This window comes from Ceraceosorus guamensis (genome assembly GCF_003144195.1).
Source record: "Ceraceosorus guamensis strain MCA 4658 unplaced genomic scaffold IE81scaffold_7, whole genome shotgun sequence".
In the NCBI taxonomy this organism is placed as follows: Eukaryota; Fungi; Basidiomycota; class Exobasidiomycetes; order Ceraceosorales; family Ceraceosoraceae; genus Ceraceosorus; species Ceraceosorus guamensis.
The window spans coordinates 566,804-585,891 of record NW_020290002.1 but is presented as its reverse complement, the minus strand read 5'-3'; the positions used below and the strand labels follow the sequence as shown (position 1 = coordinate 585,891).

Sequence of the window (19,088 nt, the reverse complement as noted above, 5' to 3'; positions counted from 1 at the left end):
CTATTTGCGTCCTTGACTGCGCTCGAAGATTCGCGGGAGGTCGATGATGAAGTGAATGCCGCCTCGCTCGGCTCTGCAGCAGCAGCAGCTAGATGAGGTGAGCGTTGCAGGACGGGATGGGAGCGCACCGGCAGCTAGTCGAGCCGTACGCTGCAGGCCGAGAGACGAACGTCAACCAGAAGGCTGCTACGTAGCTACAGCCGGACCAGAAGAGAGAGAGAGAGATGCTCATGTCCTTCGGCAGCATCAAGATTCGCTCCTTGCCCGTGCATCTCATCATATCGGATCTATGCAGCAGTGTTCGAATGCAGCACTCACGAGTCACTACTACTACTGTCTGTGAGTGTGTCGGTCACGCGCTGATCGAAGCAGTCGAGTCCGAGTGAAATTCAAATTCAAATTGGTATGTTCTGATTCACGATTCAAAATCGTCTCTCGGCACGTCGGAACCTCGCGTTTCCGAGGATCTGCCAGGCAATCGGCGCACGCGCTTCGCTGCTTGGGACATTTCTTGGTCACGTGAAAATCACGTGGCCAACAAATCGACAGCAACGCGAGCCATCAAACATGCATCCTCGTCACATCCCGCGAAAGTGGTGTACGCACGGGGCATTCACGATTGCCGCGCCACGCAGCATCCGAGAGCTTCTCGATCGATCATGCTGACCTACTCGACACACTCGATACACCCCCATCTGCCTGTCGCTCACCACAGCAAGTCGCAAGTGTGAGCCTGTGAGCGTCAATTTGTGCACGGCACTGATCGTGCTCAGCGAGCGGTGCATCCCATCCAGACCCACCCTAGCCCCACATTCGAACAAGCTTCAGGTGTTAGCGGGCGACTCTGACGTTGAACAGAGGGCCAACATCGCTGGAGGACAGCCGTATCCAATCACTCGTCAGCAGATCACTGGATGGTCAGCTGAAGTGTCCCGTGTCAGTCCAACTTAGCCAGTCTCACCCTCACACCTCGACGTGTGCAGCATGTCGTCCTTCTTCGCCAAGCAACAGCAGGTCGCCGCCCTGGATCCTCGCCTCGGCGGCCTCATGGCCTCTGCTGGGCTTTACAATCTCAAAGCACTGATAAAGGTGAGTGAGACACTCTGAATTCTGTCTCCGCCGCCTTTGCTTCGCCCAAGCAACTCACGATGCGTGCCGACTGCTCGCAGGCCATACGAGCCTGCAAGACTCAAGCCGACGAGCGAGCGTTGATCCAAAAGGAGTCAGCTCAGATCCGGTCCTCTTTCAAGCAAGCCGATCCGTTTGCTCTTCACAACAACATTGCTAAACTGCTCTATATCCACATGCTGGGCTATCCAGCTCACTTTGGTCAGATAGAGTGTCTCAAGTTGGTAGCTACGCCCAGGTTCACCGATAAGCGTTTGGGATACTTGGGCATCATGCTGCTGCTCGACGAGAACACCGAGGTGCTCACGCTTGTCACGAACGGCCTAAAGAAGTGAGTGGCATAAGCTCGTGCCTTTGTTAAACGGGGCCTTCGATGACGCAATCGCCCCATGTGTGCTGACCCCATGTCTTGCGCCTGGCAATTCTTACAGCGACATGGAGCACACCAACATGTATGTGGTCGGTCTAGCTCTTTGCACTTTCGCCAACATCGCATCGGAGGAAATGTCTCGAGATCTCTCAGATGAAGTCAACAGGCTGATGGGCAGCACCAACACCTACATCCGCCGGAAAGCTGCTCTCTGCGCGATGAGGATTGTGCGCAAGGTGCCCGACCTGCTGGAAAACTTTACCGGGAGAGCCAGACAATTTTTGTCCGATAAGAATCACGGTGTTTTGCTATGCGGGGTTACCCTGGCCATCGAAATCTGTACGCAGAACGAAGAGGCTCTGGCAGAGTTCCGTTCGGTGAGTGCATCGTCTTGGCATCTCCACAACATTGCGCATACATTCACCCTCGCGTCTGATTCTTTGAGCGCAGACTGTGCCGCTACTGGTCAGGCATCTCAAAGCCTTGGTGACCACCGGCTACTCACCCGAGCACGACGTCAGCGGCATCACCGATCCATTCCTGCAATGCAAAATCTTACGTCTTCTTCGTCTGCTCGGCAAGGGGGACGCCGCCGCCAGCGAAGCAATGAACGACGTCCTTGCCCAAGTAGCTACCAACACCGAAGCGTCCAAGAATGTCGGCAACTCCATCCTTTACGAGACTGTCTTGACTGTGCTGGAAATTGAAGCGGAGAATGGTCTAAGGGTCATGGCAATCAACATTCTTGGAAAGTTCTTGAGCAATCGGGACAACAACATCAGGTGCGTGTATGCGCGCCCTTCACTGCTGCACGGCTTGGCGTCTGAGCAATCTCTTTGTCTACATAGATATGTGGCGCTCAACACTTTGAACAAGGTCGTGTCGATGGATACAAACGCAGTTCAGAGGCATCGCAACATCATCCTAGACTGCTTGCGCGATGGTGACATCTCCATCAGGCGGCGGGCGCTTGAGCTATCTTACGCACTCATCAACGAAGCTAACGTGCGCGTACTGACACGGGAGCTCTTGGCATTTTTGGAAGTAGCGGACAACGAATTCAAGCTTGGCTTGACCACTCAAATTTGCCTTGCTGCCGAGAGATTTGCGCCCAATCGCCGTTGGCACATCGACACAGTCCTGCGCGTCCTCAAACTTGCAGGCAATTACGTTCGCGAAGAGGTCCTCTCTTCTTTCATTCGCCTCGTCTGCCATACCCCCGAGTTGCACGGATACACAGCTCAGAAACTGTTCACGGCGCTACACGCGGACTTCTCTCAGGAGAGTCTCACCTTGGCTGCGGTCTGGGTCATTGGGGAGTTTGGAGAGAGCCTATTGCAGGGAGGCACATTTGACGAGGAGGAGGCGCCCAGAGAGGTGAGTTCATTTCACTTTTAGAGCCAAACCGTCACCTGGCGCCCTTGCTCACCGATAGCGCACCTCCGATGCCGGCGATTGCAGCTCAAAGCAAAAGATGTCCTCGATCTGATCACGTCTGTGCTCGACTCGCCGTACGCAAATTCGCATATTCGGCAGTGGGTGCTGACCTCTTTGGCCAAACTCACCACGAGGGTTTCAGATGCACAGCAGCAGGCTCGCGTGGAGGGCATCCTAGCTAATCACAACACTAGCGTAGAGGTGGAGATACAACAGCGTGCGGTGGAATTTAACGCTCTCTTGCGAAGGCAGGACATCAGGGGTGGCGTGCTGGAACCGATGCCACCTCCCGAGATACGCGCTACGGTGGTAGGCACGGTCAGCGAAAAACGGGCAGTTGGAAGCACAAGGACGGACAAGGATGCATTGCTGGATCTTATGGGCGACGAGATGCCTGCTGGAGCACCGACATCTGCTGCACATCAGACCACTGCCGCACCTCAACAGAGCGCGCAAGATTTACTGGCGGACATCTTCGGAGGGTTGGGAACGGACGACGGAGCTGCAGCGACTACAGCAGCTGCTTCACCTGCGCAACAAGCTAGCTCCAAGAGCTCCGTCAACGACATCATGGGTCTGTTCGGAGACTCACCAGCTGCCCCTTCACGCCCGGCGCCCTCTTCGAACGGTTTCGGTGGATTGGGTGGGGCGTCGAGTCCTCCACCTGGTGCCGCGGCAAATGACGGCTTGGCAGGACTGGACATATTCGGCGCTTCAGGCGGAAGTGGACTATCTGGCCCGTCTCCCTCTACTCAGCCCGTGCAGCAATCAAGGCCAGCGGCTGCCTCTCCCCCTCCCGCTATGTCCGCGCCTGCACCATCTGCGACGAAAGCCTACACAGCTTACGATCAGAATGGATTGAGAATCACCCTCACCCCGGCGGTCAACGCCGCTAGAAAGGATATCGTCAACATCACAGCTAGATTCGAAGCTTTGAGCGGTGAGGTAGAAGGCGTCAACTTCCAGGCGGCCGTTCCGAAGGTGAGCACGATGCGGTTTAGGGTCAAAGCATGGAGCGTTGTGACTGACTGAACTAGCTGCTTCCTCTCCTCACAGTCACAAAAGCTGCAGATGCTCGCGATCAGCAACAGCACTATAGCGCCTGGCAGGGTGGAAACACAGCAGCTTCGAGTAATGACACCAGTGGGGGTAAGTTGCGCAGCTCAGAGTGTCTCGCAGCTCGAGCTTCGCTGACGCCGCTTCTACCCCAACTCCTTCTGTCTACCTAGGCACAGGTCCGATTGAGACTCAGAGTAGGTTTCTCGAAAGCTGGACAGCAAGTTCAAGATCAGGTCGACTTTTCGGGTTTTCCTGCAGATCTCACCTCCGCCTGATCCATCTTTCGAACACTGCTATTGATCTTGTCGACGTGTCACGCTGGCTGAGCTGCAGCAAATTCGGCAACCCGCGGTCAATGCATCACTCTTGTCCTTCACTCTCATGCTCACTGGACTGGAGGCAAAGCCCCGTATCGCACGTCTCGAGTCGCTGATCTTTCACATCGCGAAATGTCGGCGGAGTGTCATTCGCCAGGAAGGCGCAGCTTGTTCAAGGAGTCAGAGGACGCGAAGTGATAGGGCTAGTGGTGAGTGGGATCTCATGATTGAGCGAGAAGCAATTTCGGAGGATGTCGATAGGGTGGCCAAAATCAGAGTCTTGGCCGCAGCGTCTAGGATCATCGGGAGTAAGTGACGCGGAAAACCCGCCGCGCTTTGTCGGGTCGAGCGACGCCGTGCGTGACCCTCTAGAGACAATTTGTCTGCTCTAGTCCACCTTGACGAAGCCAGCTTTGAGGGCTGCCTAATGACAAGAGCAGGAGCGCAGAGCGATCATGAGGTTCGTTCACGTGCGTTGATCTTTGTGCCGAAGACAGGAAAGCGCTCACCTCCTTAGTAGCATCGATCACTTGTCTGCGGGAGGTCATCAAACGAGAGATGCGATCAGATTTTGCGGATTCGGCATTGTGTTGATTGGAAAGCAGCCTCTCACTTGGGATCGAGACCATATTCCTCGTTGGTGACCTCGCACAGAAGCAGCATTCTGTCGTAATTACCCTTGTCCGGCGTGTTGAGTGGGAACTTGATGTCTGGCATGCTGAGGATGAATCCGTTGTGGGCTTTGGCGGCAGCAGCGCAAGCTTTGGTCCATGCCTGTCCGATGGCGTACGAGTCGTCGAGGTGCTTGCCCTTGGGTGCTTTCCAAGCTGTCCACAGGGCCCATAGCATGAGCGATGTTGCAGACGTGGCATGCATAGCTGAGAAGCGCTGGTGCTCACCTTGGACCTCGTGCGTGTACCTGCCGATGTTGCCAACGACATTGGGCAAGGGTCCATTCCAACCCAGAAACCTTCCGGCCTAGAGAGTGAGACGATCGTATGTCAGCAAATTCCCTGATAGCTCTAGCCCCCGATTGCGACTACAAACACCCACGTTGAAGCTTTCGTCATAATAGTTACTGCGACCATGGGGTCTACATCAGCTCAAGGCACGCCAGGGCGCTTCGCTTCCTTTTGAGCAATATGCATGCCATCATTGCTCACCTCTGGTCGTTCCAGCTGCTGCAGAAGAAGTCGATCGTGCGCTTAGCCATGTCGACCGAGGGAGCGAGAACGAAAGTGAGGTGACGATCGAGCTCAATGCCGGGTTTCTGCAATTCGTTGCACATCTTCACAGCAGCGAGCGCAACTGCATCTGGGCTCTTGTACTCGCCCTCAAACGTGAATCCTGTTCGAAGAGGGATTGACCTCAGTTTCTAGTACCCTGGTCAATGAAGCCATGTAAGGACTTACTGTTTGGATGAATGGAGCCATCACTCCTGTCGATACCGCGACGCAACAGCACCTCAGCTCCGGCACTTCGTTTGTAAGGGAATGACGCGCTCACCGTGCCCAAGAGAGCAACGGCAGCGCTGAGTGCAAAGAGAGTGTAGTGATTCATGGCGGGAGTAACAGAAGTCAGTGGTCGTCCTTTCAAGGCGGTGTAAGAGATGAAGTCGCCTAGCTGGGATCGAGGGCGAGATCGGCTCCTACAGAACGAAAGACGGCGTCGTTGGACTTTATGTGAGATGCGGCGGGCTTTGACTCCCATATGCCGATTCCTCCTTGCGATTTTCAGGGACTTTCGATGAGGCACGGAAAAGCGATGAGATGCAACGCAGCGCGGGTACAGGTGCGGCACCCGTTTGCGCAGCCTACAGCTTCCCTCGCACGAGACGGCTGGACGCGGGCATCCTAGGAGGATTTCGTCTGCTCCTGAAACTCTGGTGATTCACAAGGCAAGCAGCACCTGGCTTGGCGAAGCTAATCGGGTTCCGGGCGCGGGGGGGCCTGCATGCGCTGCTGGACCCAGGTAAGCTTATACGAGGTGCCTGGAATGATGCGTAGCCAAATGAAAGCAAGGGCGACGGTTGCATGCGAGAATAAATCGCACATCGCGATCGCGGGCCTCGGTACGGTACCGATGTGCGAGGCTCCTCCAAACATCGATTTACGTTCCTTGCGCAGGGGATGCGGAGCTCTAGATGAAGTCGTTGCTCTGCGAATTGGCAGAGACGCTTGTGCGACATGGAATCCAGTGCACTTTTGCATGATGTATTGGTTGAATCGCGAGGCAAGGGAAGGAGTGATGTGTACCACGTCCAGCCTGCATCGAGTCTGATCCTCTAGCTCTAGAGCAGGGTTAGTCGCACATGTGTCTGCCCTTATGAGCGCAGATCAAAGTGCAGAGTAAAGCCAAGTCCGCGGTGCCTGGTCTCGCCCTTGCAGACCTGAGGCGTGCCTGGCTTCTTGATGGTACCAATTCGAGGCGAGCAGAATCCCGTTGGAGCAGCATGCGTGAATGGCATTAGAGTTTCCAGGGTCCTTTTCGCATTTACAGAGAGTCAGACGACTTGATTGAGTGACCTGTGCAGCCCGACTGGGACTCACGAAAGTGTGGTCGTCCACATGGCCCAGAGATTGCCAGACGGACTGCGCGACAGACTGGAATCGGCGTTTACTCGCGGCAGCAAACAAGACAGCTTTCGCTGCTTTTCACAGCTCGTCGACGCGACGATGCTTCCACTTTCTCGTGGCGCGAGTAGGAAGCGTGTACCTTAGCTGCGAGCCGTGCAATGTAAAGTCCAGAGTCCTCGACTGTGAATCTACACTTGCAGCTTCTGAGTTGGCGATGTTGGGGAGTGGAACGGAGAGAACGAAGTCCGTGGCGTGCTTAGGAATCACTGCGTGAGCATTCGGTACCAGATAGGGGCGGAGATTCGTGAGTGAAGAACTCATAAGCGGACCTGCACACAAGCGTAGATGCTGGGATCTAACAGCTCACCCTTGGTCGTCCGCTTTGGCCGGCGAAAGGGCTTGCCGTTGGCCGGTGCTGGCGGTGGAGGTACAATGACGATAGTCTGCTCCGTCTCTCGGGCGATGATACCGCTCAGACCAACTAGTGCCGGATTCGCAGAACGGGTGACTGTGTTGCGGGTAGAATGCCAATTCAGATGGGTAATGGACAGCATACATGCCCATCGATGCATCTCTCACCTCTAACGAGGCCCCCTGCAAGCTCTGCTTTGGTCAGGTTCTGCTGCATGAGTCCGATGGCGGTGTCCTTCACCATCAGAGGCTCTTCTGCCGTGTTGTTCGAGTTGGTAAACGATGCCGCATTGAGACGACCTTGGGCATCCACCAGCTGCAGCAATGACTGGATGTATTGCGTCCAGAGCGAGTGGGTGGGCAAAAGGGACTCGTAGCTGCGAGAGCGTCTGTGTTGGTGAGCCACGATCCGCACGCAGGCACGGGCGCCTTCGCTTGTAAACGTACCCGAACTCACCTTGGCTGCTCATTCCTCACATCCAGCCCCGACCGTCGCCGCTCGCTTCTGCTGAGCGCCCTTTTGGCGTCTTTGCTCTTGACAGGCAAAGCGCCTTGTCCACTCCTCTTTGCCCTCTTTACAAGCCTGTCTTCCCTCCGCTTCAGCTTCCTAGCCGCAACACTGCCCCTCTCCGCCTTGGGCCTAGGTCGATCGGGATTGCCAAGTTGAAATTTGCGCCCATCTATGCGGCTTTGAAAAGTCTCCGACGCCGAAGGAGGGTGAAATTTGGAGCCGATAGAGCTCTTGCGCGCCGATCGTGCGGGCTCTAGGAGCTCAGCCACGAGCGATTTGGCTAGATTAGATTGGGAATGCGATGACGGGCCTGCTTCACTCTGGTCTGTCATAGCGGCCTACCGCGGCGACTACGGGCGAGGTTGACTGAGTGCGAGATTTGGTGCTGGTGGGCAAGATCTTGGAGCAGGTCACAGTGTGAGGGAAGAAGAGCGTTGATGGGCTGTGGTCATCCACCCGCTCGGGCCCAGCAGAAGGTGGAGGCAGTGTCACGACGGCGCGCAGGGGAGAGAAGTTCAACTTTGATAGGCATACAGCCCGCCTCTGCTTGCATAGCACGTGACGCGTCGCAAGAACATTCATGTTCTTGATCATTCAAAATTCCGACCCTCGACGCCTCAAGCTCAGGTGCACCTTCCCCACGGCCACTATTGCCATCCCGCATCTCTCGTTATTCACCTCCGCACCATATACGCAGGCCTCGTGTCCGATTGGCACTAAGTGTGGTGTCTGGTGGCGCTCCTCGAGCATCTCGCGAACGACTTGCTCTGCATCGCCCTGCACCATGCATCTCTACAACCTCTCCCTCGTTCCGCCCAGCAACATCACAGCTGCTGTGGTGGGACAATTCTCCGGCACAAGGACGCAAGAGATCGTGGTTTGTAGGGGTGGCAGCAGGTTGGAGCTCCTGAGACCAGACACGAGCAGCGGAAGGAGTGTGAGCTTGGCTGAGCAGGAATGCTTTGGCATCGTGCGCAGCTTGGCCAGCTTCAGGCTGACTGGCGGTAGCAAAGGTGAGTGCTGTATGCTCAGGTGGGCTGTATGCTTGGACAATGCGGCTGGGCCCGTGGCTTTGCTAACGCTTCGTCCTCCCGCATAGACTATCTCATCGTCGGTTCTGATTCAGGTCGCATAGCTCTGCTGGAATTGGACATCAAGACGCTTCAATTCGTGCAGGTGCACTGTGAAACGTTCGGCAGATCAGGGTCACGCCGCATAGTGCCCGGCCAGTATCTGGCGGTGGATCCCAAGGGCAGAGCGGTGATGATTGGCGCCCTGGAGAAGGCCAAGCTGGTGTACATCCTGAATCGGGACGCAGCTGCCAACCTGACCATCAGCAGTCCACTCGAGGCGCACAGGAATAGCGCGATCATCCATGCGCTCATTGGTGTGGACGTGGGCTACGAAAATCCAGTATTTGCGGCGCTGGAAGTTGGCTACGAAGAAGCCGATCGGGATGCCTCAGGCGCTGCTTATGAAAGTACTGAAAAGGTGAGCGGCGAAATGTGGCTGTTGTGCTTGCTTCAGTCATCAAAATTCATCGTTGACTGCTGATCCGCCTCGTCGCAGCTCTTGACATACTACGAGCTCGACTTGGGCTTGAATCACGTGGTCCGAAGGTGGACCTCGCCAGTCTCCCACACCGCATCACATCTCATCGCTGTGCCTGGTGGCTACAATCAAACGTCGGAGAGGTGGGAGGGTCCGAGCGGAGTGTTGGTCTGCTCCGAGGACTACATCTCCTACAAGCACAGCGTTGGGGAGGAGCATCGTGTCCCGATACCAAAGCGATTGAACCCCGTCAATGCAGAACAGCGCGGCAGCATCATCGTTGCGAGTGTGTGTCACAGGATGAAAGTGAGTGGGCGTCGGCGGTGCATGGAGAGCTCACGAGCGCGGCTCGCGGACTGACCTTATTTGGCTGCGTTCTGCAGACCGGCTTCTTCTTCCTGGTACAAAATGAGGATGGGGATCTCTTCAAGATCACAATTGAGCACGACGGGGAAGACATGCAGGCGCTCAAAATCAAGTACTTCGACACGGTGCCAATTGCCGCATCGCTGGTCATTCTGCGAGCAGGTCTCCTCTTTGTGGCATCGGAGAGTGGTCCAAGCTACATTTACTCGTTCCAGAAGCTCGGAGACGACGACGATCTGCCCGAGTACTCCAGCGTGGACCATGATTCTCTTGGCGCAGGAGACGAGGCACCAGAGGTTCCAACCTTCGTCCCGAGACCGCTCGAAAATCTCATGCAAACGGACGAGATCTCAGCTCTGGACCCCATCTTGGACGCCAAGGTGCTCAACCCGCTCTTGACGGACTCGCCCCAGATCATAGCTGCTTGCGGCAGAGGACCGCGAAGCTCGTTCAAGATGCTGCAGCACGGTCTCGAGGTGCAAGAAGCGATCAGCTCGGATTTGCCAGGAGTGCCAGGCGCGGTCTGGACGACCAAACTAAAAGCTGAGGATCAGTACGATGCCTACATCGTCCTGTCCTTCGTCAACGGTACGCTCGTTCTCTCAATCGGCGAAACCATCGAGGAAGTGAGCGACTCCGGATTCTTGACCTCCGCGCCCACCTTGGCTGTCCAGCAGTTGGGCACCGATGCACTCCTCCAAGTCCACCCTGGAGGCATCAGGCACGTCATGATTGACAAGCAAGTCACGGAGTGGGAAACCCCCGCAGCTCCGAATGGCCGGCCCACCCAGATCGTAGCGGCTGCTACGAACCAGAGGCAGGTGGTGTTGGCGCTGGCGCCGACCAACGAGCTAGTGTACTTTGAGCTTGACATGGATGGTCAGCTGAACGAGTATCAAGAAAGGAAGAGCGTCGGCGCAAGAGTTTTGACGCTGAGCATTGCGGACGTGCCGGAAGGAAGGCAAAGAACACCTTACCTGGCTGTGGGGTGTGACGATCAGACTGTGCGCGTCGTCTCTCTGGACCCGGACAGCACGCTTGCAAGCATCTCGATCCAAGCTTTGACCGCGCCGGCGAGCAGCATCTGTATTGCAGAGATGGAAGATTCCGTCATCGACAGGAACCACGCCACTCTCTTTGTCAACATCGGATTGTCCAACGGTGTGCTACTTCGGACGGTGCTGGACCCTATCTCTGGGCAATTGACTGATACGAGGACACGATTCCTGGGTGCCAAGCCAGTTCGCCTGGTCCGAGTCAAGGTTCACGGAACTCAGACTGCCGTGCTCGCGCTCAGCTCCCGATCTTGGCTCTCGTACACGCATCAGGGTCGGTCGCACTTCACCCCTCTAATCTTCGAAGCGCTCGATCATGCCTGGTCTTTCTCTGCTGAAATGTGCCCGCAAGGCCTGATTGGTATAATCTCTGGCAGCTTGCGGATCTTTACAATCCCGACGCTGGGCACCAAGCTCAAAATGGATACCCTGCCCTTGAGCTACACCCCTCGCCGGTTTGTGAACCATCCAAGCAGAACGACTTTGTTCTACGTGGTCGAAGCGGATCATCGCACATTGTCACCATGGGCTCAGGACCAGAGACTAGCGGCAAGCGGCTCGTCGAGCAGAAAGGTCAAAAGGGGCGTCCTTGATCTTCCAGCCGCCGACTTCGGCCCCGTGCGAGGTGAAGCTGGGCAATGGAGCAGCTGCATTCGGGTCGTCGATGCGGAAGGATTCAAGACAACATTCCAGCTCGATTTGGAGGGTAACGAAGCAGCCTTCAGCGCCGCTTTGGTTCCCTTTGGAGCGGCAGAACCCTACTTGGTTGTTGGCAGTGGTGTCGACGTCCACGTCAGTCCTCGCTCTGTGGGTCAAGCCTATTTGAGCGTCTTTAAGCTCATTGACGACGGCAGAGGCTTGGAATTACTGCAGAAGACTGAGGTGGACGACATTCCACTTGCGCTCAAGTCGTTTGGCGGTAGGCTTCTCGCGGGCGTGGGCAAAGCTCTGCGCATATATGACCTCGGCAAGAAGAAGCTGTTGCGCAAGTGCGAGAACAAGGTGAGTTGGACCTGCTTGTGGGATCGCACTTCAAGTCTGGTGCTGAATGACAGCACCATTCCTGCAGAACTTCTCCACCTCGATCGTGTCGCTCGAGACCCAAGGCTCTCGCATTATCGTCAGCGATCAGGCGGAGTCCGTCTTCTACGCCACCTACAAGCCCGCAGAAAATCGCTTGCTGATCTTTGCGGACGACACAGTGCCACGGTGGATGACAGTCACTCAATTGCTCGATTACGATACTGTTGCAGGCGCGGACAAGTTTGGCAATGTCTTCATTTCAAGGATAGACGCCGACATCAGCAAGTCCGTGGATGAGGATACCTCGGGGCTGTCAGTGCTCCATGAGAAGCCATATCTGCAAGGCGCGCCTCACAAGAGCCAGCTCGTGGCGCACTACCACCTAAACGAGATCATCACCAGCTTGACCAAGGTTAGTCTCGTGCCTGGAGGAAGGGAAGTCATTCTCTACACTGGTCTTGGGGGCACGATCGGCGCTCTGATACCCTTTGTAGCGAAAGAGGATGTCGATACTCTTAGCACGCTCGAGATGCACCTCAGACAAGAGGCCACATCTAGCGTAGTAGGCAGGGACCACCTGGCGTACAGAGGTTACTATGCGCCGGTGAAAGGCGTGGTGGATGGCGACCTATGCGAGACTTATGGCTTGCTGTCCCCGCCCAAACAACGGGCTATTGCCGAGGAGCTTGATCGCACGCCGGCAGAGGTGAACAAAAAGCTAGAGAGTATGAGGACCACTTCTGCATTCTGAGCTTGTAACAACGTCACACAATGCCGCATGTACGCTACGCCAAGGATTCAAACTCGCGTGAATGAATTGTGTAGGAATGACTGGAGCACCAATGCTGGCAAGGGCTCCGGAAACCGCATCTCAGCCAGGCCGCGTTTAACGCAAAGCCGAGTTCACATGCGCAGTAGTAGCGCCTTCATTCAGACTGGCAAGAGGTGCTGCATGGCGAAGGCTCTTGGAAGGACGCAAGCGCTTCCAACCGCCACCGAAATGCGCATTCCGAGTGAAGCCACGAGACGGCGTCCGTCGCCTCCATGTATGTGAACCCTAACCATGAAGGCGTTGACGGGACCGTCCAGCCTTTAGCCTCGTATGTCGGAACCGATGCGCACGCTGGCTCGGCTGTCGGCGGGCGTCTTTTTTGCTGTTTGCTCGCCTGCATACATGCAAGGGAAGTGCCAGTCGGCGGTTCCGCAGGCGCTCAGAGCAAGTCGTGCAAGGCACAGCCTGGGAGATGCAGATGCCTAGCTGAGCTCCGTGCTGTGGTCATGGTGGTGACTTGCTGTGAGCACGGTGACGCATGTCACTGCTCTCGAAGCGCGCAGCAGCTGTTCTCCGTCAAGGTGCATGGAATTGGTTGCATAGCAAAGCAAAGCACAGCCATGTCTTTTCCTCGGTACCGTCGATGCTCATTCAGCCCATGCGTCGACCGTCGGCAGGTGATTGTTTGAGTATATGCTTCCGTTTCCCGCTGTTTATCCATGCGGTTTCTCAGCTCACTGCAGCACCGCAAAGCTGCGAATTGCACCACGCGTTGCCGCAGTCATGAGTTTCATATTATGAAAGCTGTGAAAGGCGGTTTTGCCGGAAGACTATGCTGCATGGCAAGCATAAGCATAGGCCATTCGCCGAGCAGACTCCGCGACCATCCATGCACTCATCACGATGGTTGCAAGGATGGAAGCTAGAGGCCGAGACGAAACAGCCGCCTGGGCTGCGCACCGCCTAACGCGCATACACCTGTCAGACTCGAGGTTTGAACCACTCATGCATAGGTCGTACGAGCTTCATTTGTATACGCATACACGATCAGAGACCAGGATCTGCGCGCTCCCTGTGAGTCACGCTATGGTTGCGACTCAGATTCATTCCTTCTCGATCGCAGCATACCTGCTGTTCCAGCGCCGATGATGCTGAGTTTCTTCCCGCTCGCCTGGACTTGCAGCGCCCACAGACCTCAAGCTCGTCAAACCAGGTGATGTACACCATCGTCCTCGTCGCCCGTCGATCGAGCCATACGTATATTTGTAAGCTCATACATATGCTGTACCGGTCGCAGGTTGCTCTTCTCATCTCTATGCAGCTGCGCCGATCGCCTTGACCGGAATTCCGCGTTCCCGAGACACTCGCGATAGCGAGTGCATGGTCACACGACCAAACGTGATTCGTGTGCACGCATCACGACACCATATATCAGGCGAGCAATTTTTGTACACATGGCATGTATTGCTGGCAAGGAAGGCGCTATAGAACGCAACACTCAAGACTTGGACCACATTCGCGCTTGGTCTGCATCCAGGATGGCAGCAACGTGGACTCTTCTGAATTCTGATTCAGATTCACAATTCGCGCTCGTCAGTGCGAACACTCCATCGTGACTTGCTCGCTGCTCGGGCTCGGATGAATCCAAAGCACAAATCGCCGCGTGGTCAGTGAAAGCCATGCATCAGCCATAGCCATAGCCATGCCAAGGGCTCCTCCTGAACACAGGACAGACCGGATTGACATGCAGCCAGGCAAGCTACGTGAATTGCTATATTGGTAAAATTAGAACCGCTCTTGACCTTGCTACTCTGGGCCGTAGGCGCGCGCCCTGAGACCATACTACTTTGGACAAGTGGCTACGCAGCAGTCCACGTCAGCTCTTGCTTGCTCTTGCTCCTAGAATTCCATGAGTGGGGCTACATAATCGACTGCCAAGGCGAACATCGCTCGCAGAGGCTCACATCTGTGGCGTGTAAGTGATGACGGATTCTCCTCGAGAGATCTGTGGCCAGCATTTTCTATCACAATTTGGCCTCGATGTCGAGGCGCTGATTCAGCTCGCAGATTCACCAGAGTCACGAGTGTGTCTCGGCGAAAAAGTGGTGAGTAACCTGAACCCAGCGCCAAATGATGGTGCCGAAATAAGCGCAGCAGCGGATCGGAATTAATGAATCGTGTATCCTGATTTACGATTCTTGGGTCTGCTTTCGTAAGATTTGATCGAACTCAATTCAAGTCCTCGAGCTGATGTGCATGGTTTCATTTGAGCAAGGTGCGACCTAATATGCGCGATTTGCAAGGGTGGTGCCGGCACGACAGCGGTTTCGGGGCGGAATAAAGAGCAATTGGAGGAGCCGCAACGGTGCGCAGTATCTGTCTATATTCAATTCCTCATGTGCCCATTTCTCGACATCGTATGATGAACCGGGAGCTGCGTGGGTGTGTCAGAGATCTGCTACGGTGCTACCGAGACCTGTACGCCTCAGCCCCGAAAGAGGAGTCAAGCAGCTATAGTTCTCCTTGGTTGTGGACAGCCATGCGGCAAGCGGCAAGCAGCAAGCCGGGAGGAACAAGGGCAAGATCTGGCCAAGCATACGCGCTCACAATTGACCTTTTCTGACCGTACTGCCAGCATTCGCGACCTCACCGTACGAAGCAGGGAAGGAAGACCTTGCTTACTGGCTCTGCCTACTCCGCTTCGCCTCCAACATATGTAAAGTCTTGGTTCAGCGTTGCCGATCCACCACGATCCACGATTCACGATTGTTGTCCCATGCCGTCTGCAATAGGTATCATCATCACCCGCACCCACCGGCAGATCTCATCCGCGCGCGACAAGATCTTCAACAGGCAGACACCTCATCTGCCAAGCATATTAGCAAGTCTCGCGCCATCCCAAGGACGACTTTCGACGACGTGAGTTGCTGCCAAGTCGGCAGGGTTCTTGCTTTAATTGGCGGGTGAGTCGATGCAGCTCGCGTCACGGGAACACGCTAGTGCGAGATTCGGCACCATTTAGATTGAATGCGGCAGGCAGCAGGGCAGCCAGCAAGGGCACTGCTGGGCACCGTCACTTGGAGCGTCTGAGAACATTCCTGCAACACAGGTGTCGCTCAGGAACGTCTCCCGATGCGGATGTCTTTGGCCGCTACAGAGGACTTCTACTCGATCGTCACCCTTGATCCTCTTGCTGCCTGTGGCAGGCAGGGCCTGCGGATCGGCAGCAACCGCTCAGGATGCGCACTGGCCTCCATGTAACGATGCTGCTTCGCTGGGACCTCCTTGACAGCAGCGATGACGGCTTGGAGCATCAAAGCTCTGTCAAAGACGGTCAGGGGGGGAGAAAGCAGGGGCCGACCCGAGTTGTGGGCGCTGGGAGACTCCTTGCGTGCGTTGCCTTCTTGCTCACCGCTGCTTCACCGTCGAGTGGTGCCGGGCTGTGGCGCTGTGCCAAGGCCTTCGAGAGATCTTTCGACGCCCAAGGATGAACCGGGAGCAATGCGCGTGCGAGCCCTGATCCGGGTTGTGCTAGCTAGCTGCGAGACATGAGGCAAGGGCGAAAAGTGCGTGCGGTGATCGCCGCGATCGAGCTGCCTAGCCGCGACCCGTCAAAGGGGTGTCTGAGTCTGCTGCACCTTGCTGCATTGGGGGGGGGGGGGGGACAAAACCCATGCATGTCTGCTTGATGATGTGAGCTGCTTGCCGCGTGCCTTGCCTCTCGCGCGCGCGTAAACTTGCAGGGGGTTTCATCGTGCAGCTTCCCGCGTCTTACACTGCTGTGACGCTGCTGCGTCCACGCAACCACCCCTAGCTTTGCGTGCTCTCATGTCCCAGCAGCGTCCTTCATGGAGCTGCGAGTGTTCACATGCCGGCCAACCTCTGGTCACGGAGCTTTGCCCACCTGCTGCTCCGGTGCAATGATTGATGCGGCTGAGTTCGTTGCCCACAAAATTGGGGTCGGTGGGTTTGATGGATGACGGCACCCCGCTGCAGCCAAGCAGCTCTCTTTCATCTCAGCTCCTGCCATCGTCACGTCCTGCTCGCTCGCTATCAACATATAATCAGAGCCCCCGAGCGTCGTGGTTGTGGGCCCACTCGTGACTGACAAATTCATCCCTACCATCCCTCACCCTCTCAATCACGCCTCCACACTCTTCGTTCACACCTCACTCAGCTATCTCGTCGATCTACGCTGGGAGCTCTGCGACTTGCGTCACGTCGATCGCAATCGGCCTTTTCCACAAGCCACACACTCGACGCTCAACGGTCAAGCTCTTCACCTCGCTTCAGCACCACCTTCGTCCATCATGAAGCTTCTGCGTGCTCTCGCTATCACCAGCATGCTGGCTGTTGCCTGCGTTGCAGCTGCTCCTAGTCTCGTCGAGCGCGTGAGTAGATCAGCACGGTGCGCCTTACCACCGCCGCAGCCGTTGACACTCACGTTGACGCATTCTACCTCTCCTGATCAACGCATACAGTCGCCCGAGCCACAGGGAAATCGGGCACCAAGCAGAATTCAATGGCGAAGTGAAGAGGCTGTAGAGGTCGAGAAACGCGAGGCGTTCAGCGGTCGCCCAATCTCCTGGAAGCGTGGTCCCAATCCCGAGGCAGACCCCCGTCGCCCTCCAAACTGGAAGCGCGAAGCCAATCCCGCTCCTGAAGCTGAGGCACGTCGTCCTCCAAACTGGAAACGCGAGCGCAAGCTTGGCCCCGTTCGCCTGCCTGCTTGGTAGAGCATATCGTGCCTCGATTCATCAACCAGCTCAAGATGGCAGCCTGCATGAACACAACCCATGGCTCCCAACCTTCTTAGATCACCTCAACTCGAGCGATTCTCCACACTAGTCTGTCAATGCTCAAGTCAATGTGACTTGGCCATCTCGGACACATCGCCAACTTTCATTCGGTCACCGTTGAATCCACAAACTTTTCACATCGTCATCTCGTCGTCACCTTCCAGGCTCAACCGTCACAAGCAGCGCACCCCTCTTTGACTGACAGCAGGCTGTCTATCGGATGCACGCCTTCCGACGCACGCCTCTGAAGTCACGCCAAATGATCCATCAACCTCTTCCCTTCGCCCCCAAATTGATCGCATTCACCATCGAATTCGCGACCTCAGCTGTACATGGTCTTCAATCAAGCCCAGATTCCGCCAGCGCAAGCCCTCCCTTGCGCCATCATCAAGACAATCAGCAGCGGTACCTGATTCATCATGTGGCGATCGACCGACACACTGGTTCGATGCCTTCTCCACCCCTACTTCTCACTACGTACCTCACTGTGATATAAGCTCTCGTCGACGCAAAGCACCTTGAATACATGTACGCGCGACCGCACTCGGTCAGCGCAAGCGAATCTTTCGTCAGCTAGTTGACTGCGTGATTCTCATCGCTAGTAGTACAGACGGCTCAGCGCCAAATGATACGACCACGATCTCGAAATCACCGCTGGTGGTGCGAGCTGGGTGCGCTGATTCCACGCGTTAGACATGTACCCGATCACATGACCGCACCGTCGAATCAGGGAAGGCGGTCAGAAGACGTGCATTCAAGCATGAGAAGAGGGTAACGGACGTCTCGCTCCGTACTACTACATGCTTGATACAGCGGGTGACGGACGTGTCGCTCCGTACTACATGCTTGATACAGCGATGGGATCGAAGCGCTTCTCGGCATCATTGCATGCCCATCGAGATCTGACCACCTCCTGGTCTCTCGTTGACGTAGTGCTCTTGCTGAGCGATGTGCGTTCTAGTGGGAGACGTCAGATGTCAAGAGACTGGGTCAGTGTCGTCTCTTGGCGGCTTGCTCCGACCCTGCAAGAAGCGGCGGGCTCTGTGACATGGATGGGCTACACACCCATCTCTGTGCGTAAAGCGCGGACAGCCGCAGACGAGCAGACAAGCAGGTCTGCAACGTGCCGCTCTCGTCTCGATTTGACTCAGAGAGACAGTCACATCCTTCGCATGGCCCGTCCGACAACCAGTCGCGCTCTTCGCATGGCCCCTCCAACAACCAGTCACTCACTCGTCATCCTTTGCGGCCAGCTTGTGTCCGACCTCCTGCACCTTGTCCGTCACCTTATGGAGCAGTCCGCTTACGCCAGACTCGTCGGTGTGCGTGCTTTCGTTGGCGCCAGACGAGAGCTCGTGAGTGTTGAGGTCCTGCTTGGCCTCAGGAATGGTCTTGGACTCTTGAGAGAGTTTGCAATGGCAGCGGGAAGAAGAGTGGAAGAGTGAGCGGTTGGGAAGGAGTGCCATGTCCGCCTCAATCTAGTCGGCGTCCAGAGCTCGACTTACCGTCAGACATCTTGGAGCAGAATCACGGGTTTATTGGCGGTGCGAGTACGAGGCGAGTGCTGAGGGTGATGGAGATCAGGAGTATGTCAGACGAACCAAAGAGCCTCGATAGCCGTGCAAGCAATCGGCACCCAGGTCGCACTCGCTATCAAGGCTCAAGGCGCGCTCGCGACTTCAGACACCTCTCATACATCCTCGTGGTCATTCA

General features: G+C 56.0%; 5 protein-coding genes across 5 annotated transcripts; 3 read left to right on the top strand and 2 right to left on the bottom strand.

Annotated features, from left to right (window-relative positions):
* Positions 1-984: 984 nt before the first annotated feature.
* On the top strand, positions 985-4,269 carry IE81DRAFT_345192 (golgi adaptor HA1/AP1 adaptin gamma subunit; the record flags this gene model as incomplete). The annotated part of the gene is made up of 8 exons (XM_025515888.1): positions 985-1,089; positions 1,170-1,459; positions 1,560-1,875; positions 1,949-2,280; positions 2,347-2,875; positions 2,960-3,916; positions 3,992-4,084; positions 4,165-4,269. 8 exons carry the CDS (start codon positions 985-987, stop codon positions 4,267-4,269), a joined length of 2,727 nt encoding a protein of 908 aa, XP_025372306.1.
* A 651-nt stretch (positions 4,270-4,920) lies between these two features.
* Positions 4,921-5,871, bottom strand: IE81DRAFT_328397 (hypothetical protein; the record flags this gene model as incomplete). The annotated part of the gene is made up of 5 exons (XM_025515103.1): positions 4,921-5,138; positions 5,211-5,289; positions 5,365-5,389; positions 5,475-5,658; positions 5,724-5,871. 5 exons carry the CDS (start codon positions 5,869-5,871, stop codon positions 4,921-4,923), a joined length of 654 nt encoding a protein of 217 aa, XP_025372305.1.
* An 839-nt stretch (positions 5,872-6,710) lies between these two features.
* IE81DRAFT_364506 (hypothetical protein) lies at positions 6,711-8,275 on the bottom strand. Its single transcript, XM_025516861.1, has 4 exons — positions 7,756-8,275; positions 7,467-7,675; positions 7,255-7,395; positions 6,711-7,153 (listed from the first exon to the last, which is right to left on the bottom strand). Exons 1-4 carry the CDS (start codon positions 8,139-8,141, stop codon positions 6,966-6,968), a joined length of 924 nt encoding a protein of 307 aa, XP_025372304.1. The 5' UTR covers positions 8,142-8,275; the 3' UTR covers positions 6,711-6,965.
* A 142-nt stretch (positions 8,276-8,417) lies between these two features.
* IE81DRAFT_364504 (Pre-mRNA-splicing factor RSE1) lies at positions 8,418-12,639 on the top strand. The gene is made up of 5 exons (XM_025516860.1): positions 8,418-8,822; positions 8,909-9,300; positions 9,379-9,666; positions 9,744-11,783; positions 11,851-12,639. Exons 1-5 carry the CDS (start codon positions 8,594-8,596, stop codon positions 12,553-12,555), a joined length of 3,654 nt encoding a protein of 1,217 aa, XP_025372303.1. The 5' UTR covers positions 8,418-8,593; the 3' UTR covers positions 12,556-12,639.
* A 3,916-nt stretch (positions 12,640-16,555) lies between these two features.
* IE81DRAFT_320758 (hypothetical protein) lies at positions 16,556-17,780 on the top strand. Its single transcript, XM_025513128.1, has 2 exons — positions 16,556-16,967; positions 17,058-17,780. Exons 1-2 carry the CDS (start codon positions 16,887-16,889, stop codon positions 17,310-17,312), a joined length of 336 nt encoding a protein of 111 aa, XP_025372302.1. The 5' UTR covers positions 16,556-16,886; the 3' UTR covers positions 17,313-17,780.
* Positions 17,781-19,088: the final 1,308 nt, after the last annotated feature.

Coding starts and splice junctions, on each gene's coding strand:
- IE81DRAFT_364504 (XM_025516860.1), top strand. CDS start 8,594: ATGCATCTCTACAACCTCTCCCTCGTTCCGCCCAGCAACATCACAGCT. Junction 9,301..9,378: donor CTTATGAAAGTACTGAAAAG/GTGAGCGGCGAA, acceptor GCCTCGTCGCAG/CTCTTGACATACTACGAGCT. Junction 11,784..11,850: donor TGCGCAAGTGCGAGAACAAG/GTGAGTTGGACC, acceptor CCATTCCTGCAG/AACTTCTCCACCTCGATCGT.
- IE81DRAFT_320758 (XM_025513128.1), top strand. CDS start 16,887: ATGAAGCTTCTGCGTGCTCTCGCTATCACCAGCATGCTGGCTGTTGCC. Junction 16,968..17,057: donor CTCCTAGTCTCGTCGAGCGC/GTGAGTAGATCA, acceptor CAACGCATACAG/TCGCCCGAGCCACAGGGAAA.
- IE81DRAFT_364506 (XM_025516861.1), bottom strand. CDS start 8,141: ATGACAGACCAGAGTGAAGCAGGCCCGTCATCGCATTCCCAATCTAAT. Junction 7,676..7,755: donor GTGAGGAATGAGCAGCCAAG/GTGAGTTCGGGT, acceptor ACGCTCTCGCAG/CTACGAGTCCCTTTTGCCCA. Junction 7,396..7,466: donor TGCAGGGGGCCTCGTTAGAG/GTGAGAGATGCA, acceptor CCCGCAACACAG/TCACCCGTTCTGCGAATCCG.